The 24,875-nt window shown below is 41.1% G+C and overlaps 3 protein-coding genes across 3 annotated transcripts; 1 reads left to right on the top strand and 2 right to left on the bottom strand.

Moving 5' to 3' along the window:
- Positions 1–261: 261 nt before the first annotated feature.
- LOC109468881 lies at positions 262–900 on the bottom strand. The gene has a single exon (XM_019767258.1). The coding sequence runs from the start codon at positions 898–900 to the stop codon at positions 262–264; it is 639 nt and encodes a 212-aa protein (XP_019622817.1).
- Positions 901–3,857: 2,957 nt separating this feature from the next.
- LOC109468902 (U6 snRNA-associated Sm-like protein LSm7) lies at positions 3,858–6,398 on the bottom strand. The gene is made up of 4 exons (XM_019767281.1): positions 6,302–6,398; positions 5,790–5,901; positions 4,627–4,698; positions 3,858–4,151 (listed from the first exon to the last, which is right to left on the bottom strand). The coding sequence occupies exons 1-4, from the start codon at positions 6,323–6,325 to the stop codon at positions 4,012–4,014; spliced, it is 348 nt and encodes a 115-aa protein (XP_019622840.1). The 5' UTR covers positions 6,326–6,398; the 3' UTR covers positions 3,858–4,011.
- A 354-nt stretch (positions 6,399–6,752) lies between these two features.
- On the top strand, positions 6,753–24,046 carry LOC109468924 (signal peptide peptidase-like 2B). The gene is made up of 17 exons (XM_019767305.1): positions 6,753–6,811; positions 10,165–10,281; positions 11,102–11,281; positions 12,127–12,213; positions 12,670–12,806; positions 13,490–13,686; positions 14,470–14,563; positions 14,700–14,813; positions 15,362–15,443; positions 16,194–16,268; positions 16,743–16,817; positions 18,832–18,888; positions 19,369–19,465; positions 19,880–19,957; positions 20,360–20,514; positions 22,409–22,462; positions 23,722–24,046. Exons 1-17 carry the CDS (start codon positions 6,758–6,760, stop codon positions 23,986–23,988), a joined length of 1,920 nt encoding a protein of 639 aa, XP_019622864.1. The 5' UTR covers positions 6,753–6,757; the 3' UTR covers positions 23,989–24,046.
- The last annotated feature ends 829 nt before the right edge of the window (positions 24,047–24,875 follow it).

Raw genomic sequence — 24,875 nt, 5'->3', positions numbered from 1 at the left:
ATACTAATCTATAAGCAGATCATTCGGTGGTATCCATTGGCCAGAGGAGTGTCCACGAATGGGAACTCCTCTGGTCAATGAATGGATACTGCCTTGCCATCGTATGATCTGCTCGGAGATTAATAGAAATACTTGCTCGGTGTTGTCCACTGTAGTAGCCTGGTGCTCATTCCGTCGGGAGTTACCTAGTATCTCTTTACTCATGAGCTGGAGCGATACCCGCCCGCCCAGTTCCATTTTAGCGTAGAATGTTCGTATTAATCACAGCAAGACGCACAGTCGAGACTTTCTCTTCTTGTCTTTATCTGTCTTCGGTTCTGCAGCAGAGTTCAAGTCCAGTCCTCCCGTTCCGGTCGCGCCGCCGTCCTTCTTGTTCTGTCCGTTCCCGCCCGGAGAGTTCGCCGTCCCGCTCTGGTCCTCCGTGTTCTCGGCGAGGGTGGACAGCGAGGCGCCGGCCTCGTTAGTCGGGATGCTGTCGCCCCTCTCCCGCCCGGGGTCGTAGAAAACCTCCGGCGGTTCCTCCCGCAAGTCGTCCTGGCTCGGCGGCGTCGTGAAGATGACCGGGCCGGTCGAACTTGACCGCCGCCGGGGGTCGAAGACGTCGTCCGAGAGGCTTGACGAGGCTCTCTCCTCCGGCTGGAGCGTCATCTTGTCGGGCCGACCGGCTTCCGACTCCTGCCGAATGTCTCCAGACCCTGCTCGGCTGTCGTCGGGGACACTTCGGCCGTTCTCGGCTTCTTGACGTTCTGTCGCCGCTCTGGAATCTTCTCTGGGTGATGTTTTCTTCTCTTCTTCCCACACACGGAAACGGTCTTCCAACGCTTCTGTCGTAGACGGCAGCTCCTTTTCCGACTCCGCTAGACGGCGGACACTTTCGTCTTCACTCTTCTCATCGCCCATCGCTGTCGTCTTGGGACTCAGTCTCAAGGAACTACAAGGTCAAGACGTTCTCTCTAACAGCCAAGGAACAGCTTCAAGTCCTGGTCTTGTCGTAGCTTGCTCGGGAAAATGTTCTACACGTCCCTTTTTACGTGCAAACAGACTCACAGGAGCGAAGAAGAATATGTAATGTCGGTCGAATATTAGATAACTCTGCTCTGGTTTTGGTGGTTTGTCTTTACTGTGGAAAATACCACAGACCCATGTTATAATAGGGGTGTCAGCAATGTTTCCCCTTTTTTGTGGTTCTTACGTCCAAGAATACAACGATTTGAGAAGCTTGCATTCTCAAGTTTGACTTAGATAAGAGAAACTTGATGTGAACGAGCATAGTTGGTGTGTCTCTGTGCATAGCTATTCCGCTATAAAATCTTTTTTTAAAGTTTTCCCCCATAAATTTCACAATTCCGCGGTTAACAAGTCCCACCGTTGGCAAAGCGGCCCAAACACCAGTAAAAACAGCGGCGCAAACTTACACAAATCCATCTGCGCGGACACGGACGTTGACCTGGGGCTGACACCGTCACCATGGCAACGGCGGTAAACAGAAGGGCGGCACTTCTTTCGCGCCAAAACACTCATCTTCTGGGGGATTAGAGTATCAGGTTTCATGTGTGGGTCGCTGGGCGGGACCGACTTTCCAGAGAACTCTGACGTCACTGCAACCACTTTTAGCCATGGCCTATGCTGACTACTGAGAAAACTGAACTCGCCATTTTTCGTATGCACTATATAGGCTATATATTCGGAGGGAAAGAAACTACCTCCCCGCGGCCGGACTCCCTTTGCCAATTTTTCCCTCTTTGTTGCCGAATTCTACTATCCGTATTTCCCGTAGAAATATAATACTGAACACAAGCCAGACTAATTATGGGGGCTCGCAAGCCCTTTTCCGTAGAGCGTAATCGGCGTTTTAATTCTACGTAATGCGTTGTAGCCACATAGTATCGTAAAGCGTAATCGAGAGGTTTCCGAATTCAGCGCAGAGCGTTGTCGGAACCCCCCTTGCATGCCCTCATTGAGGACTACTGACTAGCTTGCGTGAAGGAAAGAATCAAACACGATTTTACGCTAGCCCACCTTCCTCAACAACATACTGGAACTCTTTCCTGGCTAAGAAGTGTTAGATTTTTATCTTCAAGTTGATGTGTCACTGACGAAAGGTAGTGGATGCTACCTGAAACATCTGACCGTTTCCAAAATCATATCCAGTTGCTTGGTAATTGAGTAACTTTGGCGTATCTTAATACCTGGATGTATTAGCCTCCGTAGCAGGCTTATAGAACTGGGGGTTTGGTGGTCTTCGCGGCTGTTTTCTGATTAGCCCAGTTCAACCAGGCCGGCTATGTTGTCCATATGCAATCAGAAAATAGCACATAAAAGCTCCCAAAGACCCTGAAGACCCCCAGTTGTTGGCGTGCTATGAAGGCTAGATGTCTAACCTTCACCGACATTTGGTCTTGATGTATTTCTCTGACATGTTGATCAGAATAAATGAAGTTGGATGTAATGAGGAAGTGTACAAAAACTCTCGGGTTTGCAACACAAACCACTTAAATGCTGTACTCAGACACAGGACAGGGGGCAGTGTAAACTGTAAAATATCAACTGTAGATGGATCCCTGATATATTTAGGCTGGTGTGTATCAGCTGTTTAAAACATTACCATGGTACTGATTATGTACTTTGGTAAAAAGGGACAAAAGAGAGTTGGGTTGTATGTAAGGTTTGCCTCTCAGCTCCTTTCACACTTTTTTCAAAATCCAATTTTAACATCATTTTTCCCCGAAACGGGGGTTAGACGTGCTTGCGTCAAATGCAAGTCTTTTTTTTTTCTTGAAGCAAGATTTTTACAACTGGATGCCCTTCCTAACGCCAACCTAAACCCTAGTAGGGCTCAGGATGTACTAGTATCAACTCACGCATGTACCCTTATAGTTACTAGTATATCATGTACTTTATGAGAGTTATAATAGCCTCTACCAGGCTTTGGGAAGCAGCTGGGAAGGTAGAAAGTGACCAAATAGACTGATAACATCCTAGGGGAATTTGGCCACGATAGCTTACAGCAGGAGGATATTTGACAGTAACTTTCACTCTCTTTGGCATGCCAATAAATGACTGCAGTTATTAGACTGTAGAGTGAGGGGTAAACAATTCACTTTGACTAGCCAAGATACAATTTATTTCAAACTTGTCCACTTGACAAGTTGGGTTTGTTTCTTCATGTTGAAACAAGCCTGAAACAAGTGTGAAACAATGACCACTTCAGACTCTGTATGTGTCAGTCTTGTGCTAACTGCTGCTAAAATAAGACTTCTGTTTACACAGTTTCCGTGTTAGGAAACTTGTATGGGCTAAACCATACAGTAGACTGTAAAATAACAACTAAAACATAACATACTGTGGTCATACTGGTAATGTTCAACAAAATTCAGCTCTATGAACCATACTACTGAGTCAAGAATTTTGGATAAAACAAAAGAAATTGACATAAAAATGTTGCTACTTCTACTCTTCTTTTTTTTTAGCCTTAATAACTATAAGTATACATACTACATATACCAAAACTAATGCTAGTTTTAATCCATAGGGCTATTTAATGCCATTGCGCCTCTGTTATAGAATATCAGGCTTGATATTACACATTACAGAAAAGATTTTTACAAGGAGGAAAACAATAATGTAACAAAAACTTAACCTCCACATGCCTATATCATATAGTAAACTATATGGGACTCTTTTTTTTGCAAAATATCAGTCTTGCAAGTATACAAGTATACAGAAAAGACTTTCACAATGCTGAAACAAAAATGCTGCTAAATTTATCTCATCGCAACTACAGGGTTCTCTTTTTCTAAATACCTGGCTTGTGAGTATACAAATATACAATGCTGAAAAGACTTTCACAATGAAGAAAACAATAATGAAAGAAAAACTGCTCCTAATTTTACCCCCACATTACTATATCAAATAGTACAATGTATAAGGGACTCTTTCAAAATATCTGACTTGCAAGTATACAAGTATACAATACATAAAAGACTTTCACAAAGTAGAAAACAACAAGTTCTATCCCTCCTGTTGTACAAAAGGGTTAGGTATGGCCTCCATGCCGTCCTGAGGACAGATGAGCACCACTGACGTCCCGCGACACACGACCAGTCCCAACTGTCGCTGGTCTTCTGTTAGCTTAAAGGGGTCGTCTGGGTCTGGGGTAAGAAGGGGAGGTGAAGCAGTCATCATGGAATGAGGTGAAGCATGATGCTATTGGTTAATATTGTGGTTTTCCTTAGCCTCCCCAGGCTTTAAATGTGGCTGGAAATTTTCTCATTTGTACTAGTACAATGTACCTAAACTATGCACCATGGCTACTATGTATTATACCTACAAAGTTACATGTGCCTAGCTTGTGTGTCAGCCTTTTCAGGTTTTGTCTGCTCCCCATAATTTTTGGCTAGTAGGGGATCGTGGGGGGCGGACGAAAGCTAAAAAGGCTGACACCCAGGCTAATATGTGCCAGGTCGTTTAATGTAATATATAACCAGCTGCAAAACTTACATGCAAGGGCAGTCATGTATCAGCTATTGTGCCATACATAAATGTGTATTCCACCCAAAGAAATGCATGCTACATAGGTTTACGTTTCGTAACTTTAGATTCTATTATTGTTTAAACAATCCTTACCTCTCTGGTACTCTGTTGTGTTGTCCAACACCAGGTTCAGTAGTGGGTCGTACCCCTTCAAAACTCCACTCGCTAAACAAACAACAAAAACTTTCAGGTTACAAACTCGGCAGCTAAGATTGGGAGCTACTTGTTGAAGGCTCTCTCTCCTTTGAAAACACATATAGCTTCTCCCTTTTTAAAATCACTGACAAGCAATGGCTGACTGTGTCCTATATTATCATAAATTATTATGGAGTCATGCTATAAGTACCAGAGTTATCAATCAAGGATTGAGGTGTTCAAAAACTCATTTTTTCCTAGAACCATCATAGAGTGGAACTCACTGTCACCAAGTACAGTAGAGTTCAAGGGTTAGGTGTAACAGGTGGTTCAGTGTGATATTGCCTGTGAAGCTAGAGTGTTGCGCCGAAGGGTGGTTATACCGCCTTAGCCGCGGCGACTGTTGCAGGGCTTCTCTTGCTTGCAGTCTTTTACATTAGCCCTAACAACAGTCGCGGAGCGGTGCATTGGGCCAAATGAACAAACATGCGTTTTACCGTGCCGGAACACTTTGAGACCGAAGTTTGCACGTCCCTAGATTCCTAACAGCCTCACCTAACGTGCCGGGGTGTTTTGCGCGTCAACCGGCCCCTGCGCGACTCGTACCGCCACTATTTGCGATCGCTCCCCACGTATTCATAAGCCGAGTGGCCGCCATCTTGGTCAGCCGCGCGTTGAATCAGCTACTTGTAAATGTGCCGCTACTTTTCTGATCCATAGAAATAGCTTATCAGAAAAATAGCGGCAAATTTGCCGGCGGCTGATTCCAATCAAAAATGGCGGCCAACTGTTATGTTTTACGTGGGGAGCGATCGCAAATAGTGGCGGTACGAGTCGCGCAGGGGCCGGTTGACGCGCAAAACACCCCGGCACGTTAGGTGAGGCTGTTAGGAATCTAGGGACGTGCAAACTTCGGTCTCAAAGTGTTCCGGCACGGTAAAACGCATGTTTGTTCATTTGGCCCAATGCACCGCTCCGCGACTGTTGTTAGGGCTACTGTAAAAGACTGCAAGCAAGAGAAGCCCTGCAACAGTCGCCGCGGCTAATACCGCCTATACATATACAGATAGAATGGCATTACTTCCAGAGGGTCTACATAGATGGTGGTAACAGCGACACACCTTCCCTCCCTCCATGAAACTTGACCCTGATGGGTTTGTCCAGGTACTTGGACAGGTCCAGAATCGTCTCCTTCTTCTTCCTCTCCTGGTCTCCCTGGCCTTTGTTGCCTCCCTAGAGAAAAAAAAACAACAACAAAAAATCAGCATCACTGGTTTTGGTACCCACATTCATTCTGGCATACTCATATTCACCTGGGTAAAGTGAGGAAAGTGGTGTGCCTTTCCCAAGGGCACAAGGTCGATGACTCGGCAGGATTCGAACCAGGAACCTCTTGGTTCTGAGCCAAAGACTGCGTACGTTTAGCAGTAGCCCCCCTCCCCTCTTTATTCCCACGTTTTCTGCATGCAGTGTCCCGCGCTAGTACAACAGTTTTCAAGCTTCAATAACATTCTAAGAGGCCAGTACAAAGATAGTTTCTTTATATATGTTCCGTATAAAGTCGGGAATGAATGCCACTGCCAGGAATAAACGCAGAAGCGAGAAATAAGACGAAAACGGAGATCAAACTTACGCGCTGCTGGTTTTGGGCTGCCATTTTGGAATGAAGTCTCGTGAAGTGCGAGACTTTGTGGTGGCGCGTGAAACTGCGAGACTAAAACTTTTTTCTACAAAATCACATCAACTTTCCGCCAAATCTCACTAAAATTATAAAGATTTGCAGACGTAACACAAATTTGGGTGATTTAGAATAATAAACACTGAAAAAACGTCCTAAAATCATGGAAGGACATAACAAAGTGGATACAGTAAAAAGGAAAGTTACACTTGTTGAGAGGGTGTATTTTCTTTGACAATTTTTTAATACTTTTGAGGGACACGAATAAAACTTTACGTTCACTTTTTGCTTTGAAATCAATATACATGAAATACGAATAAAACTATTAGAATTGCAAATATGTCCCAAACGATGAATATTTATTTTCACCAATTTCACCCCTACAGAATTCGCAAAGTGTACTGTTCCAAGATGGCGGTGGTGGGAGTCATTTTTTCGCTAATCGTCTGCCAGCTTGTCGGAACGGTATGGCTTGGTATTTATCTATTTTCCCGCGCTTTTTCTGTCATATTGCTCTGCTAACTCCGAGGAACGATCCCCAGCACAACTGCCTTTTTGAATCCCTGCCGTTCGCTCACAGTTTAGCTCAGAAAATCAGTCGTCTGTGCCGATATATTTTCATGTCTGGTGTAGTCATACATGTATACAGTATAGTCGGCTTTTGCTGAAAATTATGAATTAATGTAGTAACGTTATGCTATATCCTCTAGCAACAGTTTAGTTTCACGTATTTTTGCGTAGATACTTAAACTAGTTGTTCGTAAAATGGAATTACGTAATATGTTATGAAGGGCCCCCAGGCGAGGTAACAAAATTATTTAAAGGCCAACCAAAACTAGGTGGGGCCAAACAAAATTAGTATTACGGATGACGAAATTTTGAGACGCCAAGTCTGATGCGAGAGTGCTTGTTGCTCCAGCCCCAAATATATCACGATGTTTCATGATGTATGCATCCTTTTTTTTCCATTGACAAACAGAAGAACACCAACACAATAGATTTCATTGATGTGAACACTGTCTAATTGTTTTATGATAATATATAGTTTATAGCACATTGTATTCTCCAACTTTGACCATGATAATGAGAATTGTCTTTGATGACTAGTCTACTGTAGTTGTTGTTAATCTTGTAACAATACATATAACAATGCATGTGAAAACAACATCCAAAGGGCCACACCTTATTTTCTTGTAGCCTTTGACTGTGATTGGTGCTGTGTTCATCAAATAACGCTATTTGTATAAGTTCTTTTTTTAATGATTTATTTCAACGAATTTTCTTAGGGTGACATACACATGTACAGCTTTGTTTATACAATGTCCTTAAAATTTGTTATTGACTAACCTACTGTATGCTGACGATAGAAGTCATAAAGTTATTTCCGTAACGTTAACCATGGCCTATCCTTGTGACAAGTTGGCAATCAATGTGTGAACATGATCTAAGTATGTTTATTAGTATACATATGTCTAACGTAGCATAGGATATAAGTTTTATTTTTATTCTGCTTCTGCACTACTTCTACAAGTAAACTGTTCTTGGATTTTTATTTAATGATTAATTTCTGTCAAGTTATGCTTCAATTATTGATCAAGTTCAAAATAATTTCATGAGAGAGCTTTTAAGTTAGTTTATGAATCTGGCAGTCGCTGTGTTGGAAGGCACAAAATACATAAAGCTGGCTTGGCTCAAGGTCAAGGAACTATCCTCACACTTGTCTTAACCTTGGCAGCATCACTGACTAATGTCTCATGACTTTGGCAAGGTTGTTCAATTCTCAGCATGGGTGGGTGGGTGATATTTCATAATTGTCCCCAGCAGACAGCTTACAAATTTCCTATATCTGGCAGTCTGCCCTCCAACAGTAGAAATATAGGACAGTCGGGTATATATAGAACATCAGGGACCTACTTGAACCCAACTGACCTGGCTGGTAAGGTTAAAGGTGAAAGTTCAAGGGAATTTAGGAAATCTTGGCATGGACAGATGTTAGATTTTGGTTGATGTTTTTGCCAAGTAATTCGAGATCCAGTACAGTGTCAGTTGTATCCAGTCTACGCTAGTCCTTGTATTTACAGAGAAATGTCTGACATACTCTTTAAATTTTTGTCATACAAAGTTGAATGAATACTTTTCCTATATCTTTAATTCATTGTTGAAATCATCATATATAATGTTACACACTATATCTAGTGTATGTCATCATCCATTTTGTCTTGATAAAGAAAGATGAGATTTTGTATTAGATGACAGGCCTTCCTGTGTGTATGACACGTTTGTTTCTTCTGGAGTGAAGCCAGATATCAGATGTACTATGTTAGGCTCACGTATTGTGTCAGGAATAGGCTGAATACACAGTTATGCTGTCACTTTGTGATATAATGTACAACAATCTTTCAAAGAACTACTGTTTCTTTCTTGTTTTCGAATGATATAATGGCTAATTGTGCTGGAGAATTCTTTTGCTGTATTAACAATGTGCCATAAGTAACTCAGGCTATAGATATCTTTAGAAAACAGTGTAGACTGGATACTGGGATATAAGTTCAGTCTATCTAGAATTTGGGACTTGTTGACTTGTTACTAGTAAAAATATACAAGGCAAATTCATTTCAAAGACTTCATTATAATAATAATCAATAATAATATAGACCAAAATTTTAGTTCTACATGAAGATATTGCCACCAAATAATAAGCTAGCTAGAGTTGTACCTGAGTTGTACATGCATTCCATTTTTATTTTCTTTATTACGTATGTCTAGATTTTGACAGATACGTGGGTGTGGCAGTGAGATTGGTCTGTAAGAAAAGCCGTGGGGGTCAGTTAACTCTGAGTAACCCCCCCTCCTCACATAGTGCCTGCATGTCTCAAATATCCTCATGACTGACAGGGAGGCTTGCTGCACCCTGTCCTGGTCCTGATCCATACAGACTGGCTATTTCCATGGATGTGTTTGTATCACTGTAGTTTTAGCCCCCAGGGATATATCAGGCCTAGGCTATGTTAAAACGTCAACCATAAAAAGTCAAATGAAAATGAACAACTTAAAAGTATACTCAGAACGTTCGCAAAGATACATTGATGTTTATATCACTACAGTTTTAGCAGCCATGGATAGACAATCTACATGGATAAATATCTAAATATATGTATGTTCACATTTATACTAAATTATACGTAGTATACATGATTGCCGAGTAAACCAACAATCAACCAACTTATGTATATACTAGTAGGCTGTTCAGTTCATGTGGATATGCATTTGTATTAAACTATAGAGGGAAAAGGTATACCTATTGATCTTATTATATAATCCCTCCAGGCTACAGGAGACTATCCTGAAGGCCCAAACCAGGGACCTGTCTACATACACTGTATTAGTACTACCTTTTGAGATACCTGTACAATGTACAATGTACATATATATCACAGTATAAGTGTATAATGATCCACAGTAAAAACAAAGACCTTATTATTACATTCTCCTCCAGGTTATAGCAGACTATGGAATCCTGAAGGCCCAGCCCAGAGACCTGTCTACTTACCTGAGTACTACTGTCTGAGACACATGTATGTCTCAGTACATGTACATATGTATGATCCACAGTAAAGACCTTATAATTATATAATTAACGTTATATTCCCTATCCAGGTTACATCAGACTATGGAATCCTGAAGGCCCAGCCCAGAGACCTGTCCACTTACCAGTACTACTGTTAGAGATACTTTTATGTCTCAGTACAATGTACATGTATGATCCACACAGTAAAAAGAATTTTAAGACCTTATATTTATAATTATATTCTCTCCAGGTTACATCAGAGTATGGAATCCTGAAGGCCCAGCCCAGAGACCTGTCTACATACCAGTACTACTGCCTGAGGTACGACCCACAGTGGGAACGCCTGCCTACAGATCCAGATGAAGCAGTGAGTATCACATATCAGTGGTTTTAGACATTATCATTTTCTCCCAGTCTAACAATGGTGGTTCAAAAATAGTAGAATTTTAGCAAGTAGGGAACCAAACTTCAAGTTCTACCGTTTTCTTACTTCACCGGGGCTCAGAATATATGGGTGCATGTGCACCTTAGTGTGCACAAAATTGGAGCTGTGCACCCAATTTTTTTCTGTGGGTGCACTGGTGCACGTAGATATTTTCGTATGTTTAAGCATGTGAAAACATTAAATTTTTATAGTACATGTATACCACATAATCTTGACATTTAAGTTCTTGACATTGATTCCCATGTAAGGATTTCTAACATTTTTCTGTTCCAGGCCCCAGACCCCTTACTAGACATGACTCCTCCATATGGCTCACTCACTCACTCACTGACTCGCTCACACACACACTCACTCACTAACTCACTCTCTCACTCACTCTCTCACTCACTCACTCACTCACTCACTCACTCACTCACTCACTCACTCACTCACTCACTCACTCACTGTCCGGTTTATCGTCTGTTGTTCCCCGACTTCCGAGGATTAGACATGCTTGCACAGCAATATTACTGAGACTTAATGGCAGCACGCCACTTGCCTCTATCCTGTGGGTTGATGTTATGTAAGTTCAAGTGTAGGCTGTGACAACTAAAAGTCTCAATGTCTATTTCAATTTCTAACATTTTTCTGTTCCAGGTGCCAGACCCATTGCTAGACATGACCCCCCTGTACGGCTGTGAAGTCTTGGGTTCAAATCCTGTTATAAGTACACATGTCTCAGTCTAACATTTTTCTGCCTCAGGTGCCAGACCCCTTACTGGACATGACCCCCCTGTACGGCTGTGAGGACTACAAGTCCCCTGCCCGGGTACCAAACCATGTTGTTGCCATCATGAGAGGAAACTGCACGTTCTTCCAGAAAGCCAGGACAGCACAGAAGTACGGAGCAGACGCAATCATCGTCATATCACAGGACAAACTGGTAAGGAGCTGCAGGTCATTGGTTCTATTCCCATGTGTTTTCACTCACACTCACTATCCTGGTTTAGATACATCTAATTCTTTACAAATTGTTGATTAAGGTTAGGACTTCCAGGTAATTAGATACAAAAGAAAACAGTTACTCAAACAACTGGGTAGATTTTGAAAACTGTCAGACATTTCAAGGAGCATCAGATTCTACTAGTTTTCCTCCATACATTATGATGCAAGTACACTGTATAAGACATTGGTTAGATCAGAAAATGTCTTGGTAGGGAACAGAGGGTCACTTCAGGGTAGCTCTGTGGATCGCGTTTAGTGCAGTAGTGTTGATGAGGGTTAGGCATCCAGATAATGAAATACACAAGAAAACTGTTACACAAACAACTGGATAGATTTTGAAAACTGTCAGATGTTTCAAGGAGCATCCACTGCATTTCCTTTTAAGTTAGTACAAACTGGTAAGGATCTGCAGGTCGCTGGCTCAATTCCCGTGTGTTTTAGTACAATTCTGATTCATTACATTTATACAATGTTGATTAAGGTTAGACATCCAGGTAATGAGATACACAAGAAAACTGTTACTCAGGCAACTGGATAGATTTTGAAAACTGTCAGATGTTTGAAGTAGCATCCACTACTTTTCCTCAATACATTGTATTATGCAAGGGTGAGATACTTGTTACATCAGAAAAGGTCCTGGTAGGGATCAGGTGGTCTTTGGTTTTATTCCCAAGTTTTATTTTCTAATCAGTTGAATCAGTTGAATCACTCCAGTAAGTTACAACACTGTAGGAACCACATTTTGTGACAGGTGTTTGTATGTATGTTTGTCTGTGTTTCCAGGTTGACCCAGGAGGAAACAGTAGTGATTATAAGGAGATCCACATCCCTGTTGCTCTGCTGTCTCACGAAGACTTTCTACACATGAAGGTACAGACAAACGTCTAGACTTGTTTAAAGTTAAAACTTTGGATCTAACACAAAGAGGTTCTCTCAGCTAGAGCTTTTGACCAGTCACTCTGGTCTTCCTCAGTAGACTGACCCAGTAAGCTTGTCACGTGGCTTCTTTGAAGTGTGACGTCAACACTGGGTCAAAGGTACAATGTATCTGGTAGACGATGCCGGTCCCCATATCGGTTGAGTGAAGGGTGATGGGCCCTGATGTTGTAGCACTTGTTTAGATTTTAAAATTAGCTACCAGTAAGATCTGTAATTACAATTTGTTTTATATGGTGCAACCAAAATATTTTTTGTGCACCCAATGTTTTTGGTTGGGTGCATCAGTGCACCTATTCCCAAAAATGAATTTCGAGCCCTGTAGTATTTTTTAAAACTATGTTGCACAACTGATAATAATAACTTAAATAAGTTGTTGTTGTTTCCCAGTCACTAGGAGCAGACCTGGAAGTCTCCATGTACTCCCCACCTGATCCCCTGATGGAGTATAACCTGATCGTGATCTGGCTCATGGCAGTCTTCACTGTGGGAGTGGGGGGCTACTGGGCAGGCACTGTCGGGGGGAAGTAAGTCTGCTTCATTTCTTAGGCCTGAGAAAAAAATGTAGCTGTGTTTCCTGTTTCCTGACCAACCTAGAAAGATTGCTGACCCTATTCTTTTTTTTGGGTGGGGGGGACCCCTGCAAAGGACAAAAAGTTTTTTGAGCTGATTGTCCTTTTCTAGCTCCGTGATCTGACACCTGAGTGATTAAACATTGTACAATCAGTTTTCCAACATTCACTAGAGATTGCCAAAGTGTAAAAAAGATAATCCCTAGGACTGAAACAGGAAACACAACACTTTTTGCCCTAGGCCTTATCATCTCTTTTATTTCTTGCTTTAAAAACTGCAATTCATTTTCAGCTGAGCCAAATAAGGAAATAGGTGCAAATACAAAAAAATAAGATGGTCTAGCCTAGCAAACTACTGCTCTGTTTATTCTGACCATTGTCAGTGGTGGTGGCGCAACCGTTAAAGCATTGGACTCAGCACCAAAAGGTCCTGGGTTCGATACCGTGGCCTGACGTTGTGCCCTTGGGAAAAGCACTTTACACGACTTCCCCACCTGTACAGTGGAGTGACGCCCACCAAGCCTTTTCGGCTAATCTGTCTAAATGTGTGCCAAAAATATACTACAGATTTGATGCTCCAATGCGCCAACATCAGCACATTTGCCACCAAGAGCCATATTTTGTTTATTGTCTCCTAGGAAGAAGCTGAAGAAGCGTCGACAGTACACAGCGGAGGATGGGGAGAGAGAAGGGGAGGAGGAGGAGGAAGAGGAGGTACCGCCTGAAGAGGAGGAGGAACCTCAGACGGTGGAGATCTCGCCCAAGTTCATCGCCATCTTTGTGTTCATGATCTGTGCACTGCTGCTGCTGCTCTACTTCTTCTACAACTACTTAGGTGGGTACGTCAGTTACCATGGTGACAGACATCTGGTCCAGGTCATTGACTAAATTTTGTTGGAAAAGAAGAAGAAGGAAAAAACAGTGCAAAAACAATGTTTGGTGGGTGAGTGACATCCAGGTAGGTACACAAGAAAACAGTTACTCAAGCAACTAAATAGATTTTGAAAACTGTGACAGTCATATATATGGTGACCAGCCCCTCCAGCTCTGTCCTGCCACTTGCTACATAATGTAACCCAACACCATGATCTGTGCACTGTTGCTGCTGCTCTACTTCTTCTACAACTACTTAGGTCAGTTGTAGAAATACTTTTGTCAATGTTCTTCAATAATTGCAGATGGGTCAAAATTTTGTTCAGCAATTTGCAAACATTTTCTGCAAATGCACAAGCTTCCATACTATAGTTTTCCATCAAACAGTTTTTATCAGGAACGTTCAACTGTTCAAAACTAAGTTAAAACTTCTGTTCCAACACAAGTGATTGTTCTCGCCTAGAGCTTTCAACCACTCTGGTTTCTTCAATAGACTGACCCAGTGTTGACGTCACACATTAGAGAAGCTACGTGACACTGGGTCAATCTACTGAGGAAGACCAGAGTGACTGGTCGAAAGTCCATTCTTTGTGTTGAAACAAAAGGTAAACCTTAAACAAGAAAAGAGTAACTCAAGCAACTGGACACATTTTAAAATTGTCAGACATTTCAGGTAGCTGAATAAGGTTTATGAATGTAAGTACATAAACAGATGATATAGAACCTGTCCTTCTGTGTCCCACAGTGTACGTGATCATTGTCATATTCTGCCTGGCATCAGCGAAGGGTCTGTACGTCTGTCTACTGCCCATTGTGCTGTGGCTACCAGCTAACTGCAGGTATGAACTCTTAGTTTAATTTATGTAGATTTACTTCGCATTGTGGAAGGATTGACATAAGAGGTGACTATCACCTTTTGTGGATGTCAACCCTTAGACCAGACCGTAAGGTTTGAACAACTTGTTTTTTTTTCAGAATTCCAGAGAACAAGCTGCCGTTGCTGAAGAAGCGCCCCCTAGTAAAGTGCATCATCCTTGCAGCGTGCTGCGTGACAGTTTCTCTCATCTGGTTTATCTTCAGAAAAGAACGGTACGAATCTAAGATTTTTACAAATCTAAGATGTTTCCCAATGTCTTGACTCTTGAAGACATGACAGGTTAAAAACCGTTACTCAAGCAACTGGATATGATCTTGGAAATGGTCAGACGTTTCAGGTAGCATTCACTACCTCAATCAATAGTTCGTACTTATAAACCTGCTTTTCTGACAACTCTCCAGTGTCACTGACGAAAGATAGTGGATGCTACCTGAAACGTCTGACCGTTTCCAAAACCCTGTTTGTTTTGTACTGATTGTAGCATTAAAGAACAAAATATGGTGTAGTTTCGTAGCATGTCTTTCTTAGAAAAAATTATCAAAACACTTTTCTTCTTTTTGACTTCCCCAACAAATGTAGACAAGATATCTTAGACATTTGCACTCTGGCAAAATGTGCCTAAAAATACAATATCCATTATCCTTTATTTTTACATAGTTACATTACATAATATATTATATATATTTTAATATAGTTACATTACAAGTAACTCTACAGAAAGAAATTGTAGTTTTAAGTATATTTTTCTTGTATTTTACAGTTGGGCCTGGATCCTCCAAGACGGCCTGGGCATAGCATTCAGTATCTACATGCTGAAAACAATACGCCTGCCTAGCTTCATGGTAAGTTATTGACAGCGCAATGTATCTGATCATAATACACATTACACTGTAATGTAACATTTGTAAGGGAAGCTACAGTCAAACCTGTTATAGTGATAAACAGTGACCAGTGATATACATTTTTTTGTACATGTACAGTCAAACCTGTACTAGCAAAGAAAATTGCCAGTAACATAACAAAGATTATGTATTGCAGACTTGTTTCATGATCACTGCAAACTGAATATATCACCACAAGGCTTTAGCTTTAATTGTACCACCACATTCTTCCACAGTTGCCTATCTATTTCTATAATGTATGTCTCAATGGGTTAGGGTTAGGATCAGGCACTGTTCTGGATAGTCTCTGTGTATCCAACACCTTAGATTTGTCCCCAGGCATGTTTCTGGATATGCTTCGACTATCAGGGTTCTAGCTAGTGTGGAGCTTTTAAAAATTTGAGCTAAAAGAGAGGCCATTTGAGGGATACCCAAAGGGAAAAATGTTATTTCTAAGGTATGTACAATGTATCCTTCATTGGTAATTTTTCACATTTGATCTGGCATTTCGAACAAAGAAATACAGTCACAATGCCCCTATGCTGTATTGAAAATTAGCGTAGGGGGAAAATTTAGCGTAGAGGGTCAAAATTATAGCGTAGGCGGCCCCTATGCTACTTCGCACTAGCTAGCTAGAACCCTGACTATCATATAACTGTTGTCATGTAATATTTCCAAACCTGATGCATGACGGTGAGTTTTTTCCTACAGGTTTGCACGATCTTGTTGTCAGCGTTGTTTGTGTATGATATCTTCTTCGTCTTCATAACTCCACTTATTACCAAGGTGAGTCAACTCAGCGCTCATGTGGGCAGGTCTGCTGGCATCACAGCTGGGAGGATCGAAGGGGGTTAGCCTTGTTAGCTTTGGTCTGCTCCCTAAGATCCGCTACCCAGCCAAATCTAACAAGGCTGGACTCCAGGCTAGGAGGGAAGGGAGGACGTTTTCTTTTAATAATAAATGTATATTGCTTCAGGAGTCTAAATCCCTTCTGTTGTAAAATTGTTACATGATGTAACCCAACACCAGTTACCATGGTAACAGACAGTCTGGATCAGGTCATTGACCTTATTGGTTTGGAGAAGAAGAAGAGGAAGAAACTGAGCAAAAACAATATGTTTTCCTTCGATAAACGTAACAAACAGGACAGATTAACACCAAAAGAACCTCCCCTCCTTGCCCCCCTGCCCTCCCCGTGGTGCCAGTGGACTTGCCCGTTATTTTACTTTTTTCCCTCTTGGTTTGTTGTGTGTCACACAGGCTTGTACGATCTTTTGCTGCTCCCTCCTTGTGTGTGATGTGTTCTTTGTCTTCATTATCCCCCTTTTCACCAAGGTGAGGCCTCCAAATTCCTGTTTCTATCCCTTAAACCACACCAGGGCTCTCTCCAGTAAGTGTTCGGACATTCAGACAAGTCGATCGGTGTAATGTAGCCAGCTGCCGCCGCGCGGCGTGCCTGCAAAGCTGGTGTGTCACGCCGAAGGGCAGTTATACTGGCTATACAGATACAGAAGCTGGTGTGTTACGCCGCGGGGCGGTTATACCGGCTATACAGATACAGATTCTTTCTTTGACTTAATAAAGAGACTCTTTCTTCACAACCAAGTGTTTTATTCAGCCGACGTTTCAGTGACCGTCTGTCACCTTCCTCAGGGCAATTCTGACTGGTTCACTGCAGCACAGGTGTCGCTGCGATATTTGCATTCCCAAATGCAAAGTTTTTACGACATCTGTCTTTGAAATCTTCATTGGAGATGCCACTTTGCAGACTTGTTAAGACTGAATTGTACTGTAATTTACAACCTCACAGTCACATGTTGAAAAGTTCCAAAACACAAAAAAATCAAGAAACCATTAAAAACTGCCCCTCAAAATGCAGCATTTCAGGGGGTTAAAAAAATTAGACGTCCAAAATTTCTTGCGGAGTATGCCCTTCAAAAAATTGAGAGGACACTCAGACAAAAGTTGAAAGCTGGAGAGAGGCCTGTTTGTCCATCTATCAATCTTTTATTGTGTTCTTTCCTTCAATTTTACTTTATGGATGGATTTTTTGTGAATTTGTTGTTGACAAAATCGTTTTGTTGCTTTTGAGACCATGTTTTTGACTGTGTGCTGAAAAGTAAGTTTGTCTCTGACAAAAATTTGTACTGTGTCATAGATAGGAGGGTGCATCAAGGATTGTTTGCTCTGTGTTTTTTTAATTAGCTCGTTATAATTAGGCCACACCAATCTAATTTGTTTAAAGTTAAAACTTTAGATCCAACACAAAAAGTTCTCTTACTTAGAGCTTTCGACCAGTCACTCTGGTCTTCCTCAGTAGACTGACCCAGTGAGGCTTGTCACATGGCTTCTTTGAAGTGTGATGTCAACACTGGGTCAAAGGTATCTGGTAGACGTCACACTTCAAAAAAGCCACATGACAAGCCTCACTGGGTCAGTCTACTGAGGAAGACCAGAGTGACTGGTTGAAAGCTCTAGGTGAGAGAACTTTTTGTGTTCAATCTAAAGTTTTATCCTCTGTCCCAGCCCTCTGTTCTTATCTTGTCCTCTTGCTAAATCTTCACTTCAATTTCAAAATTTCTGAGAACGAAGCAAATAGATTGGTGTGGCTTTAGGTAATTGAAACAAAATGTTGCTAAAATTGTATATTTATTAAACAAATCCTGTCTTGATATTTTGTTTCAATACAGGATAGTATATAAGTGCATGTGTTTATCTAAGTATGCAGTTTAATTCACAGTACAATGTTTTCAAACTAGTTTACTGTAAGTTGAGTTATAATGAAAGTACAATCCTGACTTTACTTTAGATGAATGTTTTCTTATGTGAAGTTACAGTAAGATTTGGTGTGCATCTTTCCTAAAAATGGTCACATTTGTTCACAATGTACAATTACAAACTAAGGGCATTCTTGGAATAGTCCTACAAAATTCAGGTGCCTTGCTACTCAAAACATTTGGTACTTGGCGCTGTCACAGCTAGCTTAAAAATTCTTTGAACCAAAATCATACAACAACCTACAACATACCGGTATGTAGGCTCTGTCACAACCTGCTTCAAAATTCTACATCATCAAACTCATATGACAAACTACGACAAATAACTTGTAACATATGCGTGTCTATGAGTCAGTAACAGTTTATATCATAGACACTCATATGTTACTGCTTGAAAATTCTACACTAAATTCATACAACGACCTACAACAAATGTAGATTCTGTCACAGCTTAGCCATGGATCAAAATCGTACATTGTATAATAGCATACAACAAATGTGATCCCAGCCTAGCCTGTAATACATGTGTATGGATGAGCCAGTAACAGTTTATTTGTCCTCCTGTTGCCCAGAGTAAGACCAGTGTGATGGTTGATGTAGCCACAGGACCTGCAGATGCTACTGAACAGGTAGGTTCTCTATTGTTCTCGCTTTATAGTTGTACTAGGCTTATAGCTATAGGTAGCTTAGTTATTCATTTCTATGCAAAAGTATGTTACCCCTTCAAAATGTTTTGACAAATGCAGCACATTTTAATATGAAATGCTAGATTCTTCATTATCATGAAAGTTTATCTGTGTAATGGTAGTAATGATACTACAATGTTGAACTTTATACCAACACAACAAGGACAGAGAGATCAAATTTAAAACGACCACTGTCACCTTCATCAGGATAATTAATGACCAATCACTTTCGAAACAATAATTCGCAAGAGTTACTGATATAGACCCGTGACCTTATTCACACAAGACTGCATTCTTTTATTCAATTATGCATGGGTTTCCTAGTCTCCAATACCTAGTCTCAATGTTTATTGGGTCCGGAGTTTTTATCTGTAATGTGTATGTGATTGACCCTTCCCCTCTACCCTCTGCCCTGTACCCCAGATCCCGATGGTCCTGAAGGTTCCCAGTCTCAGACATTCCGGCTCAGCCATGTGCAACCCCTACTCACTACTGGGCTTCGGGGACATCCTGGTGCCAGGTAAGGTACACCTTTTTCATCTGTACATGTACATTTATGTAGCTTTTGAATGTGAAGGTCCTGGGTTTGAGCCATCAGTAAGTAAGCTTTGCTATGTGCAATCCCTGCTCACTACTGGGCTTTGGGGACATCCTGGTACCAGGTAAAGTACACCCCTCCTGTGTCTAGCTTACAGACCAAACGGTCCTGGGTTTGAATCCCGCTCTAGCCATCATTATGTTGAAGCTCAGCTATGTTCAATCCCTACTCACTACTGGGATTCGGGGACATTCTGGTGCCAGGTTTTGTACACCTTTTACGTCTGTATGTAGGACCAAGGTCCTGGGCCAGGACCTTGGAGTGGGTTTGAATCCTACTGTAGCCATCATGTACTGTGGTAATTACAACTGTTGGTTTTTCCATTTTTTGCCACAGGTCTTCTTATTGCATTCTGCAAGTTTTTTGACTCCAAGATTGGAAGCTGGGGCATCTACTACCTGTCCACACTAGTAGGTAAGTCTGCAAGCTACATTCCTGCTACTACAGTCACATGTCTCTGACGTCACATTCTTAGAGTAGATGGGTCCATTCTGTGAACAAGGTTCAAGAACTCAGCCGAAAATTTCCCAATTCTTTCCAGTGTTGGAAGAGAAAGTTTAGTCTTTATTACATAATGACAAATGTACTAACACATTGGTGAACTTTCATACTGAATCAAAGTGTGTGTTTTTTTGTTTCTTGTTGTTCCCCCCAGCGTACGGTGTTGGAATGATCATCACCTTCTTTGCTCTGGTGTTCATGAAGAAAGTACAGCCTGTGTGTTGGCAAAGAAAGCTTAGTCTGTATTTCGTAATGACTTGTACCAACTCAGATGAACTTTCATGATAGTGTTTGTTTTTTCCTGTTTCCCCCCAGCATACGGTGTCGGGATGATCATCACCTTCTTTGCCCTGGTGTTCATGAAGAACGCCCAGCCGGCTCTCCTGTACCTGGTTCCCTGCACGCTCCTCACCGCAACGTTTGTGGCCTGCCGACGCGGGGAGATCAAACAGTTCTGGCGGGGAACCACGGTGATTAAACACGCTCACGCTCTCGATTTCTCCTCCTGAACGCTCGCCCGAAGCTCCTAGCTGGCTCGTAGCCGTTGGTTTAGTGTTGATGTTGTTGAAACACTGGTCTCTTTACTTTTGGAAAATCTTTTTCAAGAAGCATGAGCTTAAATTTTTTTATGAAGATTTACCACATTTGTGGTAGGATTGATATAACAGGGGACTATCACCTTTTCAAGATGTCAACCCTGAGACAATCTAGTGTAAGGTTTGAACCACTCACACCATAAGAAGCCCTACTCTTTTCGATAAGTGTAGTCGTGCTCAAGGTGTGGTTCTCCCAAACATTCCAGCTTGAAACAGATTCTTATGATGTACAACAAAGTTTTTAACATTTGCTATCCAAAAGAACAATCTTTTCAAAAAAAGATGTGTGTTCTCATTTCTGTCATCTTTTTTTGTTGCAAATTGCAAAATTTCTAATATTTCTGAATTCTTATTTTCCAAATCTAAAGCAACCAGTGGTTGGCAATTGATGCAGTTGATGTCTATATGGGGACTTTAATAGAATCTTTCTTTCTTTCTTTTCAAAAGGAATTTTGTGTAGTACATGCACATGCATGTACATGTACAATGTACCTCTGAAAGGGGATACATTGTACATGCAAGAGGATCTGAAATCTGCTAGACATGGTTTAGAATTCAAAATCATGAGGTTCAGAAATAGCATAGAGCTTTTACCTTGATGGGGTTGTGTGGCATAATGGCAGAGAATTTGGCTCAGAACCAAGAAGTCCTGGGTTCAAATCCTGCCAAGTCACCAACCTTCTGCCCTTCGGAAAGCACTTAACATGACTTTCCTCACTTCACTCAGGTGAAAATCAGTATGCCAGAACAATCATTATCATGATTGTGGGCATTAAAAGAAAAATCAAAGAAAAAGCAAATCTCTGTCCCCATGTTGACATCAGCTGCTGCAGCGCATTGTTTCCTTTTCCTTTCCGCATGCAAACGTTGGTATCGTAGTGAGAGATTTTCTGTGTGATGTACGTAACGTGCAGACGACGGTCCACATACGAGTTTTGCTTTTCTGTTGTTTCCAGTCTGGCAAGAAAAGTTCCTAAGGAAGGCTTTTCTACAGACTCTCGGTGAGGTTCATGCTACGGGGGTTTTGGAGATGACTGTCAGACACAAGATTTCTGTTTCCAGCAAACCTAAATCAGTTCTGCAGCCTTTGTTGTATCCAGAACCATACTTAGGCGAAGAAAAAAATGTTGTGTTTCCTGTGTTTTCAGTCCCAAAAAATTGATATATGTAGGATTATCTTTTTTTTGTTTTGTTCTTTCTTATACACTTTGACATCTCAAGTGCATTTTTAAACAAAGTAAATCATGCATGAGGACACTTACATTTGTACATTTTCAATGTCAATGTTGGAAAACATTTCATCACTCAGGTCAGATCATAGGGCTAGAAAAGGTCGATCAGGTTGAAAAATTCATGTCTCTTGCGGTTAGTTTTCTAGGGTTGGTTGGGAAACAGGAAACACAACATTTTTTTCCTAGGCCTTAGGCACAGTTCTGGATGGTCTTAGTGTATCCAAGAACATATATTTGCACCCAGGCACAGTTCTGTATGCACAATGGACTATTCAGAACCGCGCTCTAACAAGGATGTCACTGGCTCAAATCATCATTTTGCAAAATGTCGAAGAAATTTTCACCCTAAAGAAAGCAGCTGCAGACTGACTGGTTTGTTGGAAAAGTTTCTTATTAAAAGACGTTTTTAACAAGTACTGATACTGTGTGAGAATTCGCACTAGACTTGAAGGTGTTGTTTAAACCCAGGATTGTTTTGTAGAAGTGTTTTATTATGTTTGGTTGCATGACCTTTGTTTTTTTGCTTGTTTTACAAGGTTGTTTCTTTAAGAATGAGGTACAAGAAGGAAGGAGTGTTACTTGAGGACCAAGTATGTATGATCTAACTTAAAGATGTTTACAAATTCTTCTCACCTGGACAGTTTCTGTACAAGACTTCTTCACTGCTCTCAACACAGAAACTTCGGAAACTTAAATTTAACCATCGATCACATCTTTTTGTATCACTTTACAAGATGAAGACAACAAAAACATCTTTTTTATATTCCAACATTTCATGACTTGACAACACTCATTTTCAATTGAGTGAGGAAAGTTATATAAAGTGCCTTTCCCAAGGGCACAAGATCGGTGGCATGGCAGGATTCAAACCTGGAACCTCTTGGTTCCGAGTCAAGCACTCTGCTGCTACACCACACGACCCCACAAAAACATTTGACCAAATTTGAGTTTCCGAACGTTCTGTGTTGATTGCATTTCACAGGCACATTCTACTATGTAAAAGCACTTTCTTCTCTCAATCCTTGCACTTTTACTTGAACTTGAAGACTTGTTTCTCCCACAAGTTCCTTCCTTCTGTATTCTACAAGTGTTTCGTCACAACTTCTTGACATGTGTTTTCTCTTCCATTGTCTTCAAAGGTTTGGCTGAAGGTGATTCATTCTCACATTCTCATAATTATTATTATTATTCTACAAAAACTATACTTACACGTGTAGTACAAATGTACTTCCGAAAATTATAGCTTCATTAGGTTGGTAAAGCACACAACCACGTTTGGAAAAGTATAAACCAATCTTCAATTAGATTTGATTGTTGTATATCAACATTGAAATGGCTAGCTCAATCATAATATCATACATTTTTAAAATATCCAGACTTCTGTTCTGAAAGAACTGTTTATTGATTGTTCCAAATCCCAAGTATATAGCAGGCACTATATTGCATACTTGTATTAAAAACTACACGTAGCAAATACAAAAGCCACAAAATGGCGGTCACAGTTTCATACAATTAGAAAATAAAAAGACAAAGCACTCACATTAACCATACATACATACTATAAATGATACAATAATGATGGCAAGTAGTATAAAATAACTTGTATGTACATAATGATTTCTAATTGTCTAAAATTATTGCTATGTCTAAAACTATGTCTGAAGGGGTTGACTTCTCTTTTGTAAACCATGGAAGACGTAATGCCCCAACTTTTCTAAAATTACACATGTAGTAGTACTTCCAAAAATAGATAGAATAATATAATTGTTGGACTGTACATGTATTGATAATTATTGCTGATTGCTTCCTCCCCTTGTATCCATCTTCCCCCCTCCTCCTTCTTTTAAAGGACGAAGACGACAAACTAAGACAAGACGAGGAACAAGGAACAACCAGGGAAGGAGAGAGAGAAGACTTAAGGAGCGAAGAGGAAGGGGCAATCGGCGGGGAAACAGAAACGACGCCAAAAACGACAGAAACAGAACGTCAGACCGACCCTGACGCCATAGTTCCATACGCCGGGTCTCCTGTACAGGAACAGCGAAGCCCAACGCGGTCGTCGCTAGCGAAAAGTCCGCGGAGTCCGAGCTCAAAACATGTCACTATACGAACTTAGGGACAGTTGAACATTGTAGAAAAGTACTCTCCAAGCAGAGGTTTGGGTTTTGTCTTATTTTTGGCATGTTTTTTTAGATTTTTTAAGCCAACAGGTTCGCATATAAAACAGTGCAAAAAAGCCTGATAGAAAAGCTTAAAAACACGCCAAAGAAGCCCAAACCCAAACCTCTGCTTGGAGAGTAGTAGAAAAGCGCTGTATTTGCGTATCTCTTCCAGACTACAATTAGGTGCAGAAAAATAGTAAAAATTTACTAAATAGATTTTATATTTAGACAAGATTGACCAAAATTCATAGTGAGTTCCCTTTTTGTAATGGAAGAAATTGGTCAAATGGAGAGATAACATGTCAGGGGTGGTGGCAAATGCTTCTTTAGCGGACCAACTCCCCTGGCATGTTACTGGTATCTGTCTATTTGGCCAATTTCTACTCTTTCCAGTCGCCTCCCGAAGCCTGGTAGAGGCTACCTAACTGGTACTATTTATTGAGTATATTTTGGCCATTTTCTATTCTTTCTAGCCGCTTCTGAAGCCTGGTAGAGGCTAATACGGACTACCTAACTGGAAGTATTTCATCAGTCTATTTGGCCAATTTCTCCTATTTTTCAGAAACCCATAGTCTGGTAGAGGCTGTTTTAAGCTGGCTTGTGTCCTGTTATCTGTGCGATGTGTGCATCTGTGAGACAGTGAGGTTGCGTGGTGTATATATCACGTCGGCAGAACGTACTTCACCTGCGCGAAACCCTGATTTTTTACAGTTTTCGATGGATTTTGGTCAACATTGCATCAGAATTTGCCTGTTGCAGATGATATCTTTTCAGACAAAACACTTGGAAACTACAGACAGGATGTTAACCTTATATGCATGAATACAACCTGATAGGAGAT

The sequence above is a fragment of the Branchiostoma belcheri genome, unplaced genomic scaffold, assembly GCF_001625305.1.
Source record: "Branchiostoma belcheri isolate BF01 breed outbred unplaced genomic scaffold, Haploidv18h27 scaffold2, whole genome shotgun sequence".
Lineage (NCBI taxonomy): Eukaryota > Metazoa > Chordata > Leptocardii > Amphioxiformes > Branchiostomatidae > Branchiostoma > Branchiostoma belcheri.
This window is presented reverse-complemented; position numbering and strand designations above follow the sequence as displayed.